Source organism: Lepidochelys kempii, chromosome 6, assembly GCF_965140285.1.
Source record: "Lepidochelys kempii isolate rLepKem1 chromosome 6, rLepKem1.hap1, whole genome shotgun sequence".
Taxonomy (NCBI): Eukaryota; Metazoa; Chordata; order Testudines; family Cheloniidae; genus Lepidochelys; species Lepidochelys kempii.
Window position 1 is genome coordinate 71,162,789 of NC_136385.1, and position 23,831 is coordinate 71,186,619.

General features: G+C 43.8%; 1 protein-coding gene across 1 annotated transcript in view; it reads left to right on the plus strand.

Moving 5' to 3' along the window:
* LOC140913865 (cytosolic phospholipase A2 epsilon) overlaps positions 1 to 23,831 on the plus strand; it is a 63,070-nt gene extending 39,239 nt beyond the window's left edge. Inside the window, exons 12-21 of the mRNA XM_073350676.1 lie at positions 56 to 191; positions 6,294 to 6,430; positions 8,110 to 8,335; positions 10,435 to 10,549; positions 11,052 to 11,189; positions 13,398 to 13,505; positions 14,726 to 14,914; positions 17,963 to 18,129; positions 20,458 to 20,644; positions 23,068 to 23,831. Of these exons, the coding sequence (XP_073206777.1) occupies positions 56 to 191; positions 6,294 to 6,430; positions 8,110 to 8,335; positions 10,435 to 10,549; positions 11,052 to 11,189; positions 13,398 to 13,505; positions 14,726 to 14,914; positions 17,963 to 18,129; positions 20,458 to 20,644; positions 23,068 to 23,300 (1,636 nt within the window). The 3' untranslated portion in view covers positions 23,301 to 23,831. The remainder of the gene's footprint in view (positions 1 to 55; positions 192 to 6,293; positions 6,431 to 8,109; positions 8,336 to 10,434; positions 10,550 to 11,051; positions 11,190 to 13,397; positions 13,506 to 14,725; positions 14,915 to 17,962; positions 18,130 to 20,457; positions 20,645 to 23,067) is intronic.

A 23,831-nucleotide genomic window follows, 5' to 3' on the forward strand; every position in this document is an offset into this window, starting at 1 on the left:
ACAGTCCATCTTGAGATACAAGTCATAACGCATAATATTTGTGCCTGCGTTCCAGCCGGGAAGACCTAGATATGCGCTTGGGGTTTGAGTTGTGTGTGGAGGAGAAGGATTTCCTGTGTAAAAGGAAGAAGTATGTTGCTGCTGCTCTGAAAAAGGTTCTCCAGCTTGAGGAGGACCTGCAGGATGATGAGGTACGTGGGGCAGAATCCTTCCCACTCCTTGTCACAGAGGCATGCTCAGTCAATTGGGCGCCAAAATGTGGCATCTTGTTCTCTATTTTCACAGTCTTCAGACAGTCAGGATGCTTTACACTGAAGAAATAGGTCATCTTACTTTTTAGGAAGTGAATGAGTGGTCACAGATGACATTAGTAACATCTTTTTACTTGTATATACAGTACCTAAAGAGTGTTGCTTGAACAGATATTAAATACCAAGATGGTTTAGGCCCATGTTCTCAGAATTACAGCAAAAGCTTTCTTAGGACCAACCATCTTCTCAACCAGCCCATGCAGACAGACTCAGAACTTCTGTCACTCAGGCCATGTCTACACTACAAACTCATGTTGACTCTAGTTACGGTGGCATACCGCCACTGCAGTTAGTACATTGCTTGTATGTGTACATACTTGGCTCCTTGCGTCTGTGGTGTGCATACTCACTAGGAGTGCTTATGTTGATAGACAGTGCGGTGCACCATGAGTACGTATCTCACTGTGCAACTCGCCACCATCCAGCGCACTGTCTTTTGGGAAGTTTTGGCAATGCGTGATGGGGCTGAAACGAGTTGCACACGGGTAATTGGGAGTATGGGGTCAACTTCCCAGTTTGCAACTGTCTCCATCCCATAATGTTATCTGTATCCCATAATTTTTGCGCCTTTTTTTCAAAATCCCACACACCCGCGCCACACTTCACGCTGTCCACCGTCTCTGACAGAAGCATGGAGTCAGCACAGCTCTGCTCTATTGTCATAAGTGTTGCAAGCACGTGATCCTGCAGTATTTGCAGAGCTGCAAGAAGAATCGAATGAGTAGGGAACATGATAATTTCTCGGAGGACAGATTGCCATGGGACATAGTGAGAACCAATGCAAGGTTGTTGGCGTTCATAGAGCAGCTGCAGATGGTGAAGTGCCACTTCTGGGCCCAAGAAACAAGCACTGACTGGTGTGATTGCATCATAATGCAGATGTGGGATGACAAGTAGTGGCTGCAGAAGTTTGAAATGCACAAGGCCACATTCCTGGATCTGTGCGCTGAGCTTGCCCCAGCCCTCCAGAGCAGGAACACCAAAAAGAGAGCTGCACTAATAGTGGAGAAGTGAGTGGCGATTGCATTGTGGAAACTTGCAATTGTGGATTGCTACCAGCCAGGTGGGAATCAATTTGGAGTCAGGAAATCCACCGTGGGGGCTGTTGTCATGCGGTGCAGGACTGTGACTCAGCAATGCCTCAGGACATAATGGATGGATTTGTGGTACTGAGGTTCCTGAACTGTGGAGAGTGGGGAAGGGGAGAAATAGACAGCACTCATATCCCTATTTTGGCACCAGATCATCTTGCCACAGAGTACATCAACAGAAAGGACTACTTTTCTATAATTATCACTGGGATGCTTCATCGACATCAATGTGGGCTGGTCAGGGAAGGTGCATGATGCTTGCATCTTTAAGAACACAGGACATTTCAGAAAGCTGCAAGCAAAGACTTTCCCAACTGGATGGTTACCTTTGGCAATGATGAAAGCCCAGTAGTGATCCTGGAGCACCCAGCATACATCTTTCTCCCCGGCTCATGAAGTTGTACACCAGCCACCTCAACAGCACAGAGGAATGATTCAACTACTGGCTTAGCAGGTGCAGAATGACAATTCGTTGTGCTTTTGGTTGTTTGAAGTGATGCTGGCATTGTTCACTCACAAGATTGGACTTCAGTAAGAAAAATATCCCAATGGTTATAGCTTCTTGCTGTGTCATACATCATATCTGTGAAGCAAAGGGGGAAATGTTTCCACTGGGGAAAGGTGGAGCGGCTGTCTGCAGAACTTGAACTGCCAGATACATAGGCTATCATAAGAGCTCAGTGCGGAGCTATAGGAGCAGGGAGGCTTTGAAAAACCACTTTAACAGTGAGCTAGAGAAATATGTGTTGTAGTCAGCGTTCCCTCTAATTTTGTATGTCCATGTGAGGAATGAATTTTGTTATGTACACCAATATGGAGGTGATGTGGAACACGTCATCTCCATATTGGTGCACATAACAAAATTATGTGGCGGGGGTGGGGCTGAGGGGTTTGGAGTGTAGGACGGGGGGCTCAGGGATGGGGCAGAGGGTTGGGGTGTGGGGGGAGGGAGAGAGCTCTGGCTGGGGGTGCAGACTCTGGGGTGGGGACAGGAATGAAGGGTTCAGGGTACGGGACGGGGCTCAGAGCTGGGGCAGAGGGTTGGGTTTTGGGGGGATGAGGGTTCTGACTGGAAGTGCAGGCTCTGGGGTAGGGCTGGGGATGAGGGGTTTGGGGTGCAGGAGTGGGCTCAGGGCTGGGGCAGAGGGTTGGGTGCAGGGGGTGAGGGTTCCAGTTAGGGGTGAAGGCTCTGGGGTGGGGCCAGGGATGAAGGGTTTAGGTTGTGGGAGGGGGCTCAGGGCTGGGGCAGAGGGTTGGGGTACAGGCTCTGGGGTGGGGCTGCAGGCTGCCTCTCTGCGGTTGGGAGAGAGGACTCCCCTCGTCCCCTTCTTGCCGCAGCAGCTCAGGGCGTGGGGAGAGGCGCCTCTCCTCGGCTGTGGCAGCTCCGGCGGGGTGGGCTGGGCCAAGGGAGGGGCTCCTTTCCCCCGGCAGCGGCAAGTCCCATGGGGCATCTCTCCCCACCGCAGCCCTGAGCCCCTGCGCAGGACTTAATAGGCGGCTGTGCAGCTTAGAGGGAACTTAGGTTGTAGTGTGGTCTACCTGGCCCTGCTCTTTTGTGGCCTGGTAGGAATTGTATGGTGATTGCTGCACACACAGGAATATGGCATTGTCCACGCACCTATTAATTTTGTTTGTGACTGATCCTATGAATTGTGTGGCACTGTGCAATAACAGGTAATTGGCTGCTTTCAGAACTGCTCAGCTCTCGGCAACATATGTTGTGAACTAATAAAGATGAATTATGTTCCAAAAAATAGAATTTTATTCTTAACAAAATAAGTGCAAAAAAGTGCAATTTTAAAACTAATACATTAAAAATGTAATAAACCATAATAAATTAATAGAACAGAACTTATGAAGAGTAAAGAACATTCATGTCCATTTCAGCTACACATACATGGACCTGTGAAAGCTACGGTCGGCATATGTGAAGCTGTGATTGTCTTTAATGTCCCCATGGGTAGAGTGGTGGGGGTAGTGCCCTGATGTCACATGGAACATTGAGACGGTCCCGATGTTGAGTTCTCAATGGGCTTCAGAGGGAGGCAAGCCCAGAACTGTTGAACTTGCAGGTCCACCAGAGTCTGCAACATCTTTGTTTGCTGCCTGAGAAGCCCCAGTATGTTCTGGTGCATCTCCCTCTCCTTTTCCTGCTGGGCTCCTGGGCCTTTTTGCTCTCCACTCATTCCTTTTCCAGTCTGTCTGCAGTTTTCATCGTCCAAGCCCTGTGTTCACGGTCTGAAGCAGCACTGACTTGCAGGATCTCACTGAACATGTCATCCCGAGTCCTCTTCTTTCTCCTCCTTATCTGGCTCAGGTGTTCCATGGGTGTAGAAAGGGAGACCCTAAAGGCTGCAATGGCACCAGCTGCAGATAAAACACACAGAGGTACCCTTCTCAGTCCATTCATTACAGAAAGTGAAACTTAAGATGCTGAACTCACTCCCCTTGCTCCCCTAAAGTTTTAAGCACTATGTTCTCACTTCTGCTTGGGATTGCTTGTGCACGGCGCCAGTCACAGCACCAGCCATGGTGAGTATGGCCCGCCAAGGGTTGAGGAAATGTGGAGGGAATTGTTTGGTTGCATGAATCTAGTAGTATAGGGCATTGTCACTGCATCCTGGCACCATTTTCCACAGGCGGGGGTGATTTTAGCTGAGATCTCACTCCTGAGGGTAACAAGGCAGAGAGCAGAGAAAGCACAGCTGCTGCTGGTGTCCCAAAGGTGCCTGGGCCTGTATGCTGCTAGTCTGTGTACTGCAATGGTGCCTGCTGAACTGATCACTGAGTGGCACAGGAAAGAGTCCTACCACAGAGAAAGATATAAAGGAATCCTCCCTAGAGATCTTCGGCAGAGGATTGCAGAGTACCTCCATGAACGTTTCATCAATATCTCTCAGGAAGATTCAAAGTACATCCCCGAGAACATAAACAAACTGTTCTGCATGGCCCCTCTGCCTAATTCTAGAGGGGAATGAAAAACAGATAGCACCTCACCTCTTTTGGTTGTACCACTACCTTGTCTAGCACAACTAAATTAATGATAAGTCAAAAGATGTGTCCTCCTACTTTGGGGATGCCATCCCTGTAACTGAAAATTTATCTACACACTTACCCAAGGTTCCTTCCTCTGCATTGGGGTCACCCGTGCTTGACTGGTTGGACTGTGGAGGAATCAAAAACAGGTCCCGGCTCGCTGTGCAGCTGGATTCCCTAGGTCACCTGTCCTCCATACTCCTCCTTCTCTTCCTGATCCACCATCTCTTCCACCTCACTGTGCACATCCTGTGACTCGGTCTCCTCGGAGGTATCTATGGTGGTGTGGGGAGTGGTGGTGGGGTCTCTGCCAAGTACAGCATGCAGCTCTTGTAAAAGCAGCAGGTCTGTGGCACAGCAGATCTAGTGTTGGCCTCTCTGGCTTTCTGGTATGCCTGCTGCAGCTCCTTGGCTTTCACTGTGTACTGCTGTTGATCCCTGTTGTAGCCCTTCTCCTGCATCCCCTGACCAATTTGTTCATAGATGTTGACATTCCTATAGCTGATGCTGGAGCTGTGCCTGCATAGCCTCTTCAGGCCCAGGAGGTCCAATACCTCCTGTTTTTTCCAGGCAGGAGCACGTCTGGAGCATGGAGCCAGCATGGTCAGTTGGGCAGTTGTACTCAACAATGGAGAGCTGCTAGGGGTGCTTGCCAAGCCAGACAATAAGAAAAAGGAATTTAAAAAATTCATGGGACTTTAAATGGAGTGGAGGTGGGGAGTCTTCTGGTCTCTCTGACCCCTAGGTTGGGGAGTTCACAACTGAGACCAGAGCAGCCAGTATGGGGCATTGTGGGACAGATACTGGAGGACAGTTAGGATCAAGATAAATAACGCAGTTTCTACACTCACACTGCATCAACCTATGTACATCAACTGTAGCTCTAAACTGCTTGGGGAGGTGGTGTTTATACTAAGTTGGTGTAATGGAACACTTACCTTGGTGGGAGACAAATTTAAGTGTGGACACATGCACAACTAGGTAGACATGAACTGCCTTGTGTTGACCTAACTTTGTAATGCAGACCAGGCCTCACTGTTTATAATTGATTTGAACCTGACTTTCCATTTGCACCTGTGCTGCATAGATGCAAAATACTACCATTCTGAGTTGGTTGTGTTTACAATTACTTTGTACTCACTGGGCAGGTTTAAAGTCACCTACACTTCTGCACAAAAATGATACTTCCTTAAAGACTTTATGCTAAATTTACCATTTGTGCCAGCAGTGTCTTTAGCCCAGTGCATGGTATCCATCTTTAGTGTTAGTTGAGCCAACTTATCTTTCATGTGAGACATAGGTTTAAGTCACTGGGGGAAATGATACAGAAATGTAAACTCATTTTACAAATCTTTGGATCAAAAAAATAAACAAAACAAAACTCACAAAACCTTACATTCTACAAGGTTTGCCTATTCCTAGATGACCAATACCTACTGACAAGGTCACAACAGTGATAGTTTATTGCATTTAGTACAAGTCTGTTACAATCAGGAGATAACAATTCCTGTATTTTTATGTTGATCTCCTAGAGGATTTTTTAGGAAAATTGAAAGTATTGAGGTTAGTCTCCAATTATGCTCAGTGTTTAAAATTCCATGACATGACAGCCTTTGCTTTCCAATTGCTGAGAAGTAAGTTACAGAAAACTCAGAGCAATTCCAGTTATTTCTATGCAGCATGGTTAATTCAGATCATGTTTCTACTTGCAAACTGATCATATACAATTTTTTTTACCATTTAATCAGGGCTGGAACTTGTTAACATAATTTCTACTCATCTCCGTTCAAATCACTAATTGTCCCTACCCATATAGTTATTTTTCATTAAATGTATGCTTTTTTGCATTGACTAGGTACCAGTGGTGGCATTCATGACAACAGGTGGTGGTACAAGAGCATTGACAGCAATGTATGCTCACCTGTTGAGTATCCAGAAGCTGAATGTTTTGGACTGTATTTCATACATCACTGGTTTATCTGGCACAACATGGTAAGGAGGACCAAGCTTCTGACACAAAGAAATTAATTAAGGACACACAATTTCCAGAGTGGTGAAATGTTTATTAGTCTCCAAGTAGTTATGCATGTACCCATTGTAACCTAGTTTAAATATTGTGATAGATCCAGGCCAGTTGGGTACAGCACAGTAGCAGAAGGCAGATATACTGGCCACTGGATTAACAGTTTTTTGTTCCTTGACTGACCAGAGCAGGGGCTGCTCCAGGCTAATGAGAACACCTGACTCCAATTAACCTGCAAAGAGTCAGGTGAGGCCATTAAGCTAATGTGACCACCTGACTCTAATTAAGGCCCCTCTGATAATATAAAAGGGCTCACTCCAGTCAGGCAGAGAGGAGTCAGGGAGCCAGAGGAGAGGAAGTGTGGCTGAAGGGCTGGTTAATGAAGACCCCCTCAAGTCATTGGTAAGGGAGCCCTAAGGTAAGGGTGAAGAGGGGAGAAGCAGGAGAGCTGTGGGGAAGTGGCTCAGGGAAATGTAGCAACTCTGGCAGTGACAGGTTGGCTGCCAACAGCTGCTACTATTAGGGTCCCTGGGCCAGAACCCGGAGTAGAGGGCAGGCCTGGGTTCCCCCCAACCCACCACTACAGAAACACCTCCTGGGAGGGGAAACAGGCTTCTGTCAGGACAGGAGGCTAAACTGTTTTGGCATAAGGCCGTAGGGGCAACAGAGACTGTGGAAATTCTCTCACCAACCTCCATTGCTGGCTTATGATGAAAAGGGCTCAGTAGACTGTATCCCTGGCCCTAGAGAGAAAAGGGCTATGTGGAGGGTTGCAGTGAGCCTCTGAAGCTAGCATAAACCGCCTGGAAGCGTGGAACCCACAGGGACAAGGTCGGAGCTCTGCCACAATATCTAATAATTATTATTTTCACACACAAACCAAGAAATCATCACTGTTTATGGTTTCCAGAGGCCTTTTTGGCCAACAGAATGATAATTAACAAGCAGCTTTATTTATCTAGTGTGGCTTTTTCATGTCGGCCTTTGTTAGGTGTTTACCAGTATTTGCTATCGTCCATGATCATGTGTGAACGATATCAACAATGGAAAAGTAGCAAAGTGAATTAGAGAGATTAGATCATCTGAAGCTACAAGCAACCAAGGGAGACCTGGTGCTAATAAATGTACAGTCCTACCAGCACAAGTAGGAAATAATAAATCATATATAACTTTTAGCAAAATGGGTGGTTGTAATAAAGCAGCCACACCCATCGCATTAAAACAATCTTGTTTTAATTTGGTGGTATTAATACTACCCTAATATCACTTTTTGATGTACCTAAGCAATGTAGTTGCTGCAGCGAAGGTGTAGAATAAGGATTGGGGAGTTTGTTACAAATCTAAAACTTGAGCTAGGCTTCCAAATTGTTTGCTGAAATTCACAAACCTTTTGGAAAACGTGGACTGGGTGTCAAGCAAGACAGGGCCCATTTAATGGACATTTCATGAAACTTGGTGGTTTCAGTTAAATGTCGTTACGTTTCACGGAGACTTTTAGTTTCGTTCAAACGCAAAAGGCACATCAAGGTGTAAACTCACCCAATCTGAAATCAAGAAATGTTGCTCAACGCACTCTAAGCCAAAACTTGAGAGTTTCAAAGAGCTCTAATTTTGAACCCCAACTTTTCCTTATATTTCCTTTTCTCAGGACAATGTCAAATTTGTATGAAGATCCTGACTGGTCACAGAAGGATATGGAGGCATCAGTCAGTGATGCTCGGAAACATGTGATCAAAAACAAGTTCTTGACCTGTTTTTCCATGGATCGTCTGAAATACTATGTAAAGGAGCTACACCAGCGGAAACAAGAGGGGCACAAGATATGTTTTACAGATCTGTGGGGACTCATCATTGAAGCCATGTTACATGATGGGGTACTATAGAACATTTACTCTTTTCAGAGTCTTCCTTTAAGTAACTAATCTTCTGAAAGTAGAAATGAGAAATATCCTAACGGGATATGCCCACTCAGCACGGCTGCAGAGTTATTCACACAAACAAGTTTTATTTCTTGACTGCATCATGTATATGTTAAAATTAGACGTGCTCAAAAAACGGGAATGAAAGCCCCCTCCTATGGAAACTCTGGAAAATCCAAAATTCGTTTTTAAGAGCTGATTTTTCAAAGTGCCTTAAAATCCCTATGCATAGGGAGATTGCCTTGATAATGTATATACGACAAGTGGAGCTGGGATAGAGCATGTGATGCAAATTTGGAATTGTTTGGTCAAGGGGTTCCCAAAATGCAGCCCAAACCCTTTGGCATATGAGCTACTTTTACTTTTCGAAGTGCTTTCAAATCCATGTGCAATTTCGAGGAAGTTTCACCCCACCACACACACCCCATAAATGCTTCCCCAAAGCCATCAACCCTTCTCTCCACATCCCACCTTGTGCCAGGTTAGTGGGTAGTATTGTTTCTGGGAGATAAAGCCTCGTATGCAGGAGAAAGGGGACGGGGAGATAGTTGAGGGCAGGGAGTAGCTACCATATTGAAAACGACACCAAAGAGGCTAGTGCAAGTGTCCTGGCCAGGATGAATCTCTTCTCTGCCAGGAGAGGCTCACTGAATGCCTGCCAGACAGCTGTAGGTAGGGCTGATTCTGTCCAGGGAGCTGGAAACAGACCCACTCCAAGCATGCCACAGGCACAGCATGTAACGCTGAGCTGAAAAGCAGCATGTATGGCTCCACGGGCACGTGGAGCTGAGGCTGGGAGACGGAAGGAGAAGGAGGCAGCGGCACACTCACTGAGGCATGAATTTTCATTTTGTTGTGGTTCATAATGGTTCAATATTTCATTTTCCACATTTTCAGCGGAATTTTTCTATCCCCATTTTTTGTTCCCCCAAATTAGTAACTCTTCTAAATGAATTAATTTTGATTTTTAAAAATGATTCCCGCCCCCCCCATTTTTGAAAAACAATCAGTGTGACACTAAAGTGACCAGTGAAAATTAGCAACATAAAGAACCAAACCAGACAAATAATAATAATAAAAAAAAATACGAATTTCACTAAATGACCAAACTTTTTCACATCAAAACTTTCTACATTTAAAACACACACACACAATCCCCTGTTTTATTATTCATTATTATTTACTTATTCCACAAGGGCATTTTAAAAAAAATTCAGAATTTCAACTCCCTCCAATTAGAACACAATAGGAGAATCTTGTGACTGCTGATGCAGGCAGATGTGAGTATCATTTCTCTGTTAGCAAAACCCTCTGCTCCCAGAGTTGAATTCAATCCAAAGAAAGGCAGGCAATGTTGGCAATGCTGCCCCCCTTCAAGGTTCCAGGCCAGGGTGTGGGGCGCAGTGCCACCCTCCCCAGGAAGCCACTTCAGGAAGGTGCTGAATCAGCACCTTCTGCAGCCTGGCTGGCACTTAACACTGTTCCCAGCCAGCATTGCCCTCTTTTGGTAAGTGCTGCATGGTGCTGGTCACCTGTGCCCTCTGCAATGGAAACAGGTTCTAACCACACTACAGTTTTAAAACATATCGTAACTGAGCTCTTCATTCTTGTACAGTGGTGCTGTAGTGGTGGCTTTCCTGTGACATTTACCCTTTCTGGATGAAATGACTCGTGCATGTTCTCAACTGATCATTTTTTTTAAAAAAGTGGGGGAGGGGGCCCTATTTTTTAAAATAAGCAAAAGGTAAAAAATGACAGTTTTCACCAGTGAAATCTTTGAATGTTCCAGTATATGAAACCTTGACAAACTGATTTTTAAACAACTTTAAGCATTCAAGTGAACGAGACTACTCTCATGCTTAAAGTTAAGCACATGCTTACGTGCTTTGGTGGATCAGGAACAGAGCACTCAGCACATTGCAGGATCAAGCCCATAGAGGAGAACCTGGTCAGAACTGAGTAGGCATTTCATTGTAATATTTCAAGTCCCAGTAAAGTGGTAGGTCCCTATGTCATTTACATTTTCCTCAGTTATGTATCTTGTTTCCAAACAGGAAGACCACCATAAACTCACAGATCAGCAACAAGCGCTCAGTCATGGTCAGAATCCACTGCCCATCTACCTTGTTCTCAATGTGAAGGACAAAATTAGCAATCGAGATTTTCGAGGTAATAATTATGTTCTAGAAATTTATTTTTCTTTAAATCTAACCGGGTTCAGCTTAGGGTTAGAACTGGTTAATTTAATGCAAGAATCCTTCTTAAATCAATTCACTCAAAAGTGGGCTTATATTTCTTATTAATTAAATTTGTCTCTCTCTGTATTTCGGGTTTGGCCTGAGATCAGAAGCAGAATATTATGACAGAGGCTATTCTCACAAGATTATCTGGCCAGCACAGAAGCAGGAAGTACCAGAAATCTCATGAGCTTTCCAGACACCTGTGGGTGTGAGAAGAGAATTCACTCTCCATGCTCATCACTGTTATATCTGTATTGAATAAAAGTGGCCAGTTAGCAAATATGCTAGTTCAGCAACTAGTTTGTCATGAAGAAGCTGAAACCAAAATCTTATTCCATTAATAACTCAGTTTATTCATATAACAAGAATATTTTTCTTTACCCGCAGTCAGGTTACTGCAGTAACACTTTTTCTTCTGACTCCTTCTTTAGAATGGATGGAGTTCACTCCCTACGAGGTGGGACTCCTTAAATATGGGGCATTCATTCGCGCTGAGAATTTTGGAAGTGAGTTCTTCATGGGTCGGCTGATGAAGAAGCTCCCAGAATCCCGGATCTGCTTCTTGGAAGGTGATTTATTGTCCTGGAAAAATGTAATGTAACATAAGCCAGTCACTGGCAAGCCAGAGTTTTATGGCTGCTGCAATTGGTACAGTGTCACCTTCTAGAAACTGTATAAGGTGATGTATCTGAACCAATAGCATGTCCTGACCTGCAGATTTAAAATCTCTCTATAGTGTAATTAAGTGAGTTAGATTAATCTGATTTCATTATACTGTCATGCACAAGGCATCTGAAAGATACTTTTTCATCTTTATTTGAACAACAAAATTTTCAAAATGTTGCAGTTTGCTCAAGTACCAGTCTCTTCTGGATCCCAAATCTATGAGAAATTCAGCCCCTGGTATAGAATGGTCTAACTGCTGACTTTTAGCGCTGATTGATTCAGCAACGTAACATAGAAACATAACCTAATAATCATCAGTATGTGTAATACTCTGAAGCAGTACAGCTGTTCTAAGGAGTCTTTTGTACGTACTGTATCCCCAAACTCTTTACAAATGTAAAGAATACAATTTAATAAATAATATCAGAGAACAGAGAAATGAACAAACAGATGAGAGAGAAACAAAACAGCATGTAGTTTTTCAGATGAGTTTTAAAAAGAGATGTGGAGTGGATGAAGCAGAAGGAAGCAGGAAGAGGCTGCCAGTTTATGGCTGGTTAGCAATATTACCGTCACTGAGACAGACTTGAATTTCAGTTAAAATGTATAGTAAAGTAATAACAACATCTACCGTATATGTAGTGTTGTTGTAGCTGTATCAGTCCCAGGATATTAGAGAGTCAAGGTACGTGAGGTAATATCTTTCATTGGACCAACTTCTGTTGGTGAGAGAGATAAGCTTTCTAGCTTACACAGAGCTCTTCTTCACGTCTGGGAAACTAACTCATGCTATGGCTGCACTAGAGAGCTTACAGCAGCACAGCTGTACCAATGCTGTAAGATCTCCCGTGTAGCCGCTCTATGCCAGCAGGAGAGAGCTCTCCCATCAACATAATTAAACCACCCACAATGAGTGGCAGTAGCTATGTTGGTGGGAGTTGCTCTCCCGCTGACACAGCGCTGTCCACACCAATGCTTCTGTCAGTGAAACTTATGTCGGTCAGGGCTGTGTTTTTTCAGGGCGTTATAGGGCTACAGCACAGTAATGTCTATACAGCTTCATCAAACTATGTTATAATATTATGAGGGCACAACTGGGTTGTAACCAGATGCCTCAATATGGTAATTCTGTATTGCAAATAGAATCTAATATTTCCTTCCCTTCCTTTTGCATAAGCACTGCACACAGCCATAGAAAAAGAGCCCCTGGCTTACTCTTCCTGCTTCTCACCCTGATTGCTATAACTAAAAAGGATTTATGTAAAGGGAGTTTCAGGTTCCTATTATTAAATTAGCAATGTTGTGACTATTTGCCTGTATGGACCTTTCACAACAGCCACTCGAAAAGGATTTCAGGGACACCAAGCTGCCTTTACACTGCCCACACCCAGGAAAGAGTGGATGCTGACTAACGTAGGTCATGGGACCCCTAACTACATTCAGTGATTGGCTGGAATGCTCTTGGGAGTGCTCTTTGTAATTCCAGGTTGGTGTACATGTAATCTCCCAACTGTTAGGACCCAGCTAGTCCTGGCCCTCATTCAAATCCCCCCAAACTGGCCAACATTTCAAATCTTCAGGAAATATAGTATTTGCATTGTTGCCAATTCATGTGATTTTCCTTCCCCAGCTCCACCCAAGTCATGCAATATTTGGTATTTTTCTTCAAGCCCAGTTCCTGGAGGTATGTGATTAGTTGGGAATCTGAACTGTTTTTTTTTAAAGTAAGCTTCCAACCTGGATTGCGTATCTACAGCCGAAGTGCAGTCCAACTGAGTCAAGAATTTGAGTCTGCAAGAACCAGTCTTGAAAGAAAATGCAAAAGTCTGATGATCTTTTTAATAAAGAAGCTATTTGCAGTGTGACAACAACAAATATAGTGAACCTACAAATTTATGAAAAACATTATGTAGCCTATGCCAGTAGATGGTGCTCTTTATATTTACTATACATATGAGCATGCAGAGAGAGAGAGATGCTGCCTTTTTATATGGAACTCTCCGAACAGAAAGAAATTGAATACAGTTCACTGGTAAGGATGGAAGGCAATTTTTAAATAAAATGCTTTGAAGTCACAGTTTATTCTCTGTCAAATTTCTTTCATGTCACAGGGATCTGGAGTAGTGTATTTTCCTTGAACCTTATGGATGCCTGGTATATCTCCTTTGAGTCAGAAGAGTTCTGGCACAAATGGACCCAAGACAGAATTATTGACATTGGTTAGTTATTTTTACATTGCATTTTTGCTTTGCTTTTTCTTAGGGTTATTTTATTTAATTACTTTACTAATTTATTTATTATCTAATGCATGAAGTGGAAAGGCATGTCTTGTGTTGCCGTGCAGCAACCATTTTGATTGATTGAGAAGCAGAATTGATGAGATCTACCAAGGATGCAAATGAGATGCCCCTGATATGGGGTCTTGAAGGAGAAGGGTAAACTGTATAAGAAAAATATTCTTGAAAGTATGGGAGGTGGGGCTTGTCCTTCCAGGGCCCACCATTCTTCTGTATTCTCCATCTAGCCAAACACCAGATGTGTGTCCTCCTCGTGAGTGAGGTATAACATACTCTTGTTTCCTCTGTTAGTTTTTGCTGTTTTTAAGTGGTTTTTATTTTTGATCCCACTCAGGAATTAATTTGGGTATGTTTCCTTATAGTTTTACTTATCATTCATTAGGGTGCCCAGAGATGTAAGACATACATTATAATAACAATAATAATAATAATAATAAAAGGTAGCATAGATGTGCATGATGCTTTCCAGAAATAAGATATTGTCCCTGCCCCAAGGAGTTTATGAGCAAGAGTCCAATTCTGCAAACCTTTACTACTGTATAATATAGTGCTTGTTACTGTGGGTCATTCCACTAAGGTCAATAGAAAGCACTACACTAAAGAGTAAGGGCTTTCAGGATGGGGACCAAAATGCGAAATACAGTAAATCCTTACAACAGACTGAGTGGAGAAAGAAGAGCACTGCAGCAAATATTACTATGATTCATTTTGTCCTGTTGCATTTGTAAGCTGCAGCTTGTGTGTGTGTGTATATATATATATATATTGAATTTGTTGGAGAGACAGGAAATTAGTAAAGGGATGTGTGTGTGAGAGAGGGACATGGCAAGGATACAGAAGAGGAAAATTATTTTAGGTGCAAAATGTTGGCTGGGATCAGGTCGGGGCAGAGGGAAGGAAGTTATAGTATAACAGGTTAGAGAGAACTATAGCATGGGCAAGGCTTTTTGTAGTGCTGACTGAGAAGAGGAGACAGATTATGGAAAGGTTAGACAGATAAGCAACTAGCTCTGTGGAGAGCCTGGATGTTAGGAGAGAAAGAAGTTGAAATGAAGCCAAACATCCTATAATAATTTATTATTATAGAGGACTATCCCCAAAATGAATTCAGATATACAAAACTTTTATCATTTTTTCTGCAGACGAAGAAACTGTTCTACCTACAAGGCCAAGCGAGTTAAATACTCGGGTGGTCTCCCCCCCAGATAGCCTTTCAACTGTTTTTCGAGATGTTTTTATGTTGCGGCCAGCAGTTTCAGAAATCCACAATTTTCTAAAAGGTTGCCAGATGCACAATAACTACTTGAAGAATGAGTTTTCTAGATGGAAAGGTATGGTGATAACTTCCTATTTGAAGCTGCATTTTTAAAGATTGGGTTGGGGTCTGGAATTTCGTGTGGATATCTGTGGACCTTAGTGGAAGTGAATGAAGCGACTCAAATGGTTCTGTTACTTTGTGAGAAATCCTAGGTCGTAATACATGGTGTGGTATGGTATGGTATATGATATGATATGATATGAAGGCTTTAAGGGTATAAGTTTGGATACACCCATTACCCATGAGTGGCAAAGTCATGAGTAAGTTATGCAGGCTATTATTTTGTTGTTTATATTCCAGATATGCCCCAAATGTGCAAAGGATTGTCAAGACATTGAGGAGGCTGAAGTCTCTGCCTCCCAAACAAATGCCTAGCAAACCTTTATACCACAACCCAGTACCATATATTCTGTCTATGCCATGTATGTTACAGAACATTTGCTCTAGGAATGTTTTCAAGAGCTTTCAAAAGTGCATTTGAATTATTTTTTGCACCCTCTGTTTCAAATGTCAGAGGTCTTAGTTACCATGAGTCTAACTATGCAGGACTTGGAGAAAGCCATAAAAGACTCTAGAAAGGACATTCAAACCTTTCTATACCTAAATACATCATGACTTTAAGTAAGATAGCTCGCAGTCCTGCAGGGCTAGAAGCAAATGCAGTTTCCTGCTGGGAATCTCCCCTTGCCAATGATATAAAGATCCTGTTTTTAGCCTGTGACAGTTTTACATATAGAAAGGCTGTTCTTGGTGCATGACTGAATCTTGCCCACCTGGGGCCTTGGGCAAGTATAATTTTTGGGGAAAATCCACATTTAGAGGAGGAGAAAATATTTATTTTGTAGGTTGATTTAAGCTTCTCAGGGGTTTGGAATGTTACAATAAGTCCCAGGGGGATGGATTAGTGGCCAGAGGGCAGACAAGGCAGTTAAAGGTACATGATAATTCCTTTGTCACATAGCTTTTCAATTTATACTCCTGGGGGAATTCTGCACCACTGTACATGTGCAGAATTCATGCCCACCGCAGATTTCTTTGCTTCCCCGGAGAAAAATAACTTTCTAACAGGGACGCAAAGGGAAGCTGCAAGAACAGTCACACACCACTCCCTAGCAGTGCAGGTACATCATTTCAGGCACCCAGAGCAGCTGGTAGAGAGGTAAATCAACACAGAGCTGGGGACAACTCAGCCAGTGGCTCCTACCCTGAGCCGGGATTAGCTGCTAGTTTCTGGAGGCAGGAGAGGAGGGACTTCCTCTTCCCCTGCAAGGAGTGGCTGGGCCAGTGTCAGATCCATCCCCAGAAACCTCCCCCAGCTGCAGGAAGCTCAGCATCATAGAATCATAGAATATCAGGGTTGGAAGGGACCTCAGGAGGTCATCTAGTCCAACCCCCTGCTCAAAGCAGGATCAATCCCCAATTTTTGCCCCAGATCCCAAATGGCCCCCTCAAGGATTGAACTCACAACCCTGGGTTTAGCAGGCCAATGCTCAAACCACTGAGCTATCCCTCCCCATCCTCCCCTGCTTCTTGCCCCCATCACTCCTCAGCTGTGCGGGGACGGGCCACTATATGGGGAGCTGCTCCCCCATCCTCCCAACCCCCGTGCATACCCAGACACCCTGCCAGGCCTCACCCCACACACCCAGAATCCCCCTAAAATTCCATATCTGAACCCCACCCCACTGAACCTCAACCCCTGCATCTGGAGCCCCCCTGAACCCAAACTGCACCCCAGACCACACCCCACTGAGCTCCCTGCATTCAAACCCCCACCCTGATGAACCCCACCTCCCCACACCACCCTGAGCCCCCACATCCAGACACCCACGCTACTGACCCCAACTAGCTGCACCCAGACCCCTCTGCTGAGCCCCAATCACCTTCACCTAGAACCCCCCTACAGAGTCCCATTGCCCCTGCACCTGGAACCCCCTCAATGAGCCTCTGTCCATCCAGATCCCACAACACATAGACCCCCACCCCCCACTGAGCAGCCTGCACCCAGATTGTCTCCCACAGGACCCTTTCATCCCAAATCTGGATCCCCCCCACACTGAGCCCCTTCACACTTAGATCCTGCCTGGTTGAGTCTGCCTGCCCCACACCTGGTGCACCTGATGCAGAGGGGCAGGGCCCCAGGGTGTTTCTGGGGCAGGCCCAGGCCTTGTGCTGTGTCAGGGTCAGGTGCAGCCTCACCACCAAGTCCATGTCCCAGGGGTAGGGGAGCTGAAGTGTGATCTCCCACCTTTGTGCAGCCAGTGGCCTGTGCTCCCCACTGCCATGCTGGAGCCTCTGCATTTATTTATTGGCAAATCAAACTTGCAGTATTTTTAATTTTTTGGCACAGAATGCCCTCAGGAGTAAAATTTATCACAAGTGGTGTGTGTGTGGGTGAGTATACAGTATATGCAGTAGTTGCAGTTAAAAAGTTGTCTTTTGCCCTTTTTACTGGTAGGTAAGATATTACTGGCTCTGGCAGTATTTCCCATTATAAATACAGAGAATTCTTCTTAAACCAGTAATATTTCAGATACCAGCTAAAGGAAAAAGAAAACTGTATAGTTGCTCCAAATGTACATATGAATATATATCTATCTTTGGTACTTACATGACCTTATTACCATAGTATCTAGACACCTTCCAGTCTTTATCCCCATGAAGTAGGAAAGTACTATTATCCTCATTTTTCATATGAAGAACTGAGACAGAGATAGACCAAGTGACCTGGCCAAGGTCATACAGGAAGTCTGTGGCAGAGCAGGGAATTGAACTCTGGTATTGTGTGTACCAACCTAGAGCCCCTTTGTCTGTAGAAAGCAGACAGAAAGAATTGCTTTATGCTGCCCAAAAGGGTGGTTGCTGCAGATCAATAATGCAAACGGCGGAATGAGGAAACCCAGACATGAAGAACAAAAAGACTGTTGTACAAAACTGAGTCTGTGGTCAGAAAGGGAGCTGAATTCTCTTTCCACTCTCTAACTCTTTATTGTCCTCAGAGCAGTAGAACACCTACCCTTGCAGTGATGCACACTCTTGACAAGAAATATTTTTTTGGTAGACTGTGAGCTTGACTGTCACCCCAACCAGCTGACAGGAGCAGCAGATCACCTCGCTCTGTTAGATACTGCATTTGCCTTCGAAACCAGTTACCCACCGCTTATGAGGCCTGAGAGGAAAGTGGACCTCATCCTGCATTTCAACTACAGTTCAGGATCACAGATAGCGGTCAGACTTTTTGCCTTTTTCTTCAGTAATATCTCCCCTTTCAGCTGCCAGAATTGTTAACTCTCTATTTCCAAACACTTAAAGAGAAAGTTGTTTCTAACAGGAATAAACTCGTACTGCCAGTGGTGTGAATCCTTGTTTCAGAATCACTGGACTGTGTGCTCTGTATAAAAAAACACTACCTAGGCCCACACCCACAAAAGGACCCAGGTGTCTAACTCTGACTTTAGGCACCTAAGTCCAAAATGTAGGCAGCAATGAGAGCCTCAAAACCCCTGCTCAGCCACCACCTAACCCTGCAGGCACCTAAAACACCTACATTATTTCTGTAAAAGTCCCCTAGAAGCCTAAGTTTCTGCCACTGGGTATGTGCACTGCTGCCTCAGCTAGACAGCCGGACACCTATCTCATGTCCAAGCCTCAGTGGGATCCTCAAACCAGGAGAAACTATGGGTTGCTATAAGAAAAGGAGGACTTGTGGCACCTTAGAGACTAACAAATTTATTTGAGCATAAGCATTTGTGAGCTTTAGCTCACTTCATCGGATACATGCAGTGGAAAATACAGTGGGAAGATTTTATATATGCAGAGAACATGAAACAATGGGTGTTATCATGCACACTGTAACGAGAGTGATCAGGTAAGGTGAGCTATTACCAGCAGGGCCCAAACTGGTAGGCATTCTCAAAGCATGTTTAACTTCAGTTGGAGGGTTGGGGGGGAGGCAGCCTCCCCTATATCCTTGAACCCAGTAGGAAACCCATTTTCAAATCCCTTCTCTACATTAGGCAGAGAGGGGAATTGAACTGGGGTCTCCCATATCCTGGATGAATGCCCTAACCATTGGGCTAAAAGTTAGAAGAGAGGCTGCTGCTTCTCTTCCTCCCAGCATTTTCACTAGGAGTTAGGCATGTGTTCCTGCCTTTCTGGCAAGGACTGGCTTAGTCGCCTGACTCCAGGAGAGGGTTCACAGCTTTGGATCCCAAGTAGAGAGAGGTTCCTCGCTCCAGCCTGGACTTAGATGCATAAACCTCAGAGAGCCAGGGCTTAGGAAAGAAAACCTTTCATCAGCCTCCACTATTGGCTTGTTTAGGTAGCCCCTCAACTAGCTTTTGTGGATCCCATTCTCAGGTGCCTATTTCTCCCCATTCATTGTACAGGAAACTTGTGTGCCAAACTGAGGGTTTGTGGGTTCCACTGGGTGACTAGGCACCTTAGTACTTATAGTAGAGATGGTGTGCAAGTTTCTGGATTGGGCAAAATTTTCTCTCACTTGTTCAACACGTATTATAGGTATGTTAACATATGGCAAAAATTATTCTGGTCACTTTGGGATTATCCCAATGTGAAAGATTTTAAACTTGACTCTTGAGGGGGTGGGTGGGGAGGGTGTACTTTGGCTAGTTTTGAAAAGAAATTCAGTTTAGAAATAATGAAGTTATAATCACTTGAAACTTACACATGCCACCACGTACATAAGGTGTGCACTTCCAGATTTAAATATGCTTTCACACACATTTTTATGTGTGGGAAACTGCACATTCAGTTAAATACATCTCTAACCATTTGAGTGTTTGATCCTTGTGGTCCTTTGCATTCAAATACATGCAAAGACCATTTGCATGTTTCACCAGATATGTAAATGCAATTACTTGTGTATCTCATCATGGGGATTGGACTTTCAAATAAAATCATTTGGTGCTTTTTTTAATCCCAGTGTTTGATCAGACATTCAAAGAACCCAAGGTGCCTTGCCATCTGAATAACTGTAGGTGTGGTTGAAGGAGTGCTTAAATGCATTATTTTTTCAAAATCTTGCTTTAAAAAATAGGAAGTTCACTACAAAAAGATAACTTACATTTGATGCAATGTTATACTGTGGTTGACTTTTTAGGGCTTGACTGTGTAACCATTACAGTGATGAGCTTCAATGGGAGTATACATGTGAGTGAGCACCACCCACATGAGTAAATCCTGCACAATTAGGTTCTTAACATGCAGTTTTTTTGTCACAAAAATCTTAACTCATCCACATAATAATATACCAACTTATGGTGCCTCATGGTCTGAAGGAATCCAGTGTGGTATACAAACTCAAAGTGATATGCAAATTATACAGAGGGATCACTTCACCAGCTCCTGAAATGCAGTCACAGCTCTGGCAGGAAGGGGGATGTGGGAACTATAGATCACAGTGGGCTAGACGCTACCACCCGTATTCGTGTTGCTTAGTGACTTACTCCACTCTTACGGAAGTCAATCTCTTAAATTAATCTTAGTCTTGTCATGAGCTTCTGATGTTTTGTTTTCCCTTCTGTGGTTACCCAGCCTTTGATAAAAGCCTCTAAGTACTTCGCAGAACAGGGAATCCCTTTCCCCAAAATTGTGCCAGGTGAAGAAGAAGCAAAAAGTCCAAAGGAGTGCTACATAGTTGGAGACAAAGAAGGCCCAGAAACACCTGTAGTGCTGCTTTTCCCACTTGTGAATGACACCTTTAGAAACTACAAAGCACCTGGTAAGTTAGCAGCAGCCAATCACTTTATTAAAGCCAGCATGATGAGCTTATCCATTCTGTGGATTTCCACTTTTAATTTCATTATAATGAACCTATATTGGTTGGATGCTTGTAAAAGACTTTGCTTTTAGACTCCTCACTATAGTACCAGGTATGTCTACATTTCAAAACACCTGTGGCTGGCCTATGCCACCTGATTTGGGCTTGCGGGGCTCAGGTTGCTGGGCTATAAAATTGCAGTATAGATGTTTGGGCTCGGGCATCTATACTGCAATTTCATAGCCCCAGAGCCTGAGACCAGCGATGACAGCTTGAGAAAATAGTTCTGAGGGGTGTGAACAGTTTCTGTTTGCTTCACTGCGGGTTCTTGACTCTGAAACCTCAAATTGACTGTTTTAAATGTCAACCTTGTTAACTACTTGACTGCTGATCATTTCCACCTAATGTACTTATCTCACAATCTCAAACTGCCTCATAGGTGTCAAAAGCCTCAGCTGTTCCCTACCCAAGTTCTAAAACCTCCTGCTTCCCCCAGGACATCTTCTACAATACAAGTTATTCGTTATCCATACAAAAATCTACCCTACATTGAAAATGGAAAATTTGAGGGCATCAAATAATAAATTGAATTTGTTCATTTTGATATTAATGTGGGGGCTGCTGTACTGATCTATGAATCATTTTTGTATTAAAAATTAAAATCACCTCTGTTTCTTAAATGAAGCTGACATGGAATTTCCAGTTTGTCACATCAGAATGCCAAAGAAGCCAGGTGTCCTGCTACAGAGTTTAGATGTAGCTTGTCACAAAGTACATGAGGTCTAATGATTAATATCTTCTAATCACTTTCTCCTTTGTAATAAATTTGGTTCTGCCACTTATCTCTTAACACACCCTTCCTCTTTTTCCCCAATTCTTCTTTCTCTATGCTGACTGCCATCAAGGCACACGCCTCTCCTGATTTGGTAGTGGATGTGCAACTTTTTCTAAGGTTTCAGAGTAACAGCCATGTTAGTCTGTCTTTGCAAAAAGAAAAGGAGTACTTGTGGCACCTTAGAGACTAACCAATTTATTTGAGCATGAGCTTTCTTGAGCTACAGCTCACTTCATCGGATGCATACTGTGGAAACTGCAGAAGACATTATATACACAGAGACCATGAAACAATACCTCCTCCCACCCCATTCTCCTGCTGGTAATAGCTCATCCAAAGTGACCACTCTCCCTTAAATGTGCATGATAATCAAGGTGGGCCATTTCCATCATGCACATTGTAGGGAGAGTGGTCACTTTGGATGAGCTATTACCAGCAGGAGAGTGAGTTTGTGTGTGTGTGTGTGTGTGTGTGTGTGTGTGTGTGTTTTGCGGGGGGGGGGGGGTGAGAACCTGGATTTGTGCTGGAAGTGGCCCACCTTGATTATCATGCACATTGTAGGGAGAGTGGTCACTTTGGATGAGCTATTACCAGCAGGAGAGTGAGTTTGTGTGTGGGGGGGCGGAGGGTGAGAAAACCTGGATTTGTGATGGAAATGGCCCAACTTGATTATCATGCACATTGTAGGGAGAGTGGTCACTTTGGATGAGCTATTACCAGCAGGAGAGTGAGTGTGTGTGTGTGTGTGTGTTTTGTGGGGGGGGGGTGAGAAAACCTGGATTTGTGCTGGAAGTGGCCCACCTTCATTATCATACACATTGTAAAGAGAGTGGTCACTTTGGATGGGCTATTACCAGCAGGAGAGTGAGTTTGGGGGGGGGGGGGGGCGGAGGGTGAGAAAACCTGGATTTGTGTTGGAAGTGGCCCACCTTGATTATCATACACATTGTAAAGAGAGTGGTCACTTTGGATGGGCTATTACCAGCAGGAGAGTGAGTTTGGGGGGGGGGGGCGGAGGGTGAGAAAACCTGAATTTGTGCTGGAAATGGCCCAACTTGATTATCATACACATTGTAAGGAGAGTGATTGCTTTAGATAAGCTATTAGCAGCAGGAGAGTGGGGTGGGAGGAGGTATTGTTTCATGGTCTCTGTGTATATAATGTCTTCTGCAGTTTCCACAGTATGCATCCGATGAAGTGAGCTGTAGCTCACGAAAGCTTATGCTCAAATAAATTGGTTAGTCTCTAAGGTGCCACAAGTACTCCTTAACTTTTTCTAAGATCACTATGAATGTCTCCCCATGTGCTGGCCTGTAGGAGGTGCTCAGAGAATGATGCACTAGGCATCTAATTTCCACCAGTCCTGAGAGTGGTGATCGAGGCAGCACTGTAGTGAAGTAAGCTAAATATACTCATAAAACATCCTCACAGTAAGAAAATCTCACTGGAGAGAAATCTCTGGTCTGTGACTGATTGTGTGCACATGGCTGATAAAGCCTAGGACTATAATCATGTCTCAATAATAAACCTAATTGCTATTTTCCTCTAGGTGTGAAACGTAGTCCCTCAGAGATGGCAGAAGGTGAAATTGATGTTGCCGATATCAATGGTTCATATAATATAAATAATCTGCGCTATTCAGAGGAAGATTTTGACAAGCTGGCAAAACTGAGTTACTACAATGTCCAGAATAATAAAGACTTGATTCTTCAGGCCTTGCGTATAGCTGTGGAACGGAAAAAACAACATAGAAATAGTCTCAAACCTCATACTCCTCTGTGATGATATATCTTTCTCTCCCATCATTGGGGAGGATCCCAGCATTCTACTGATTGTCCAGCATTATGGAATATGAAAAATATCCATCTGTTGATATTACTGAAGAAAAAAGGAACGGAAACAGAAAGTGATGGAAATCCAAAGAATGCTAAAAATGGCATTCAATCTATAATAGGAAAAACTAGTATCTCCCTGTCAGAAATGGGAATAAACATAAAGAGGAAAGCTCTTCCATAATTTATTCATGTGCTTCCCTTGTTAACACTCTCAGCAGTGTGGCCAAATACTGAATTGATGCTGAGGCTGAACTATGCTGTCACTTCTAGAAGTGAGCTGCCTCAACCTTGACTTGGAAAGATTGGCAAGGAAATATGAAGTAGCTTGCATTGTCATTGTTTGTGTTGTATCTATTCTGTCAATTAAGAGAGGACTTCCACGACCAGGACTGTCAGTCCAGAACTTTTAAAGAGAACAGAATCAATTTTTAAATAAAATAATTAACATACTAAGCTTTCTATACAAATATATATAAAT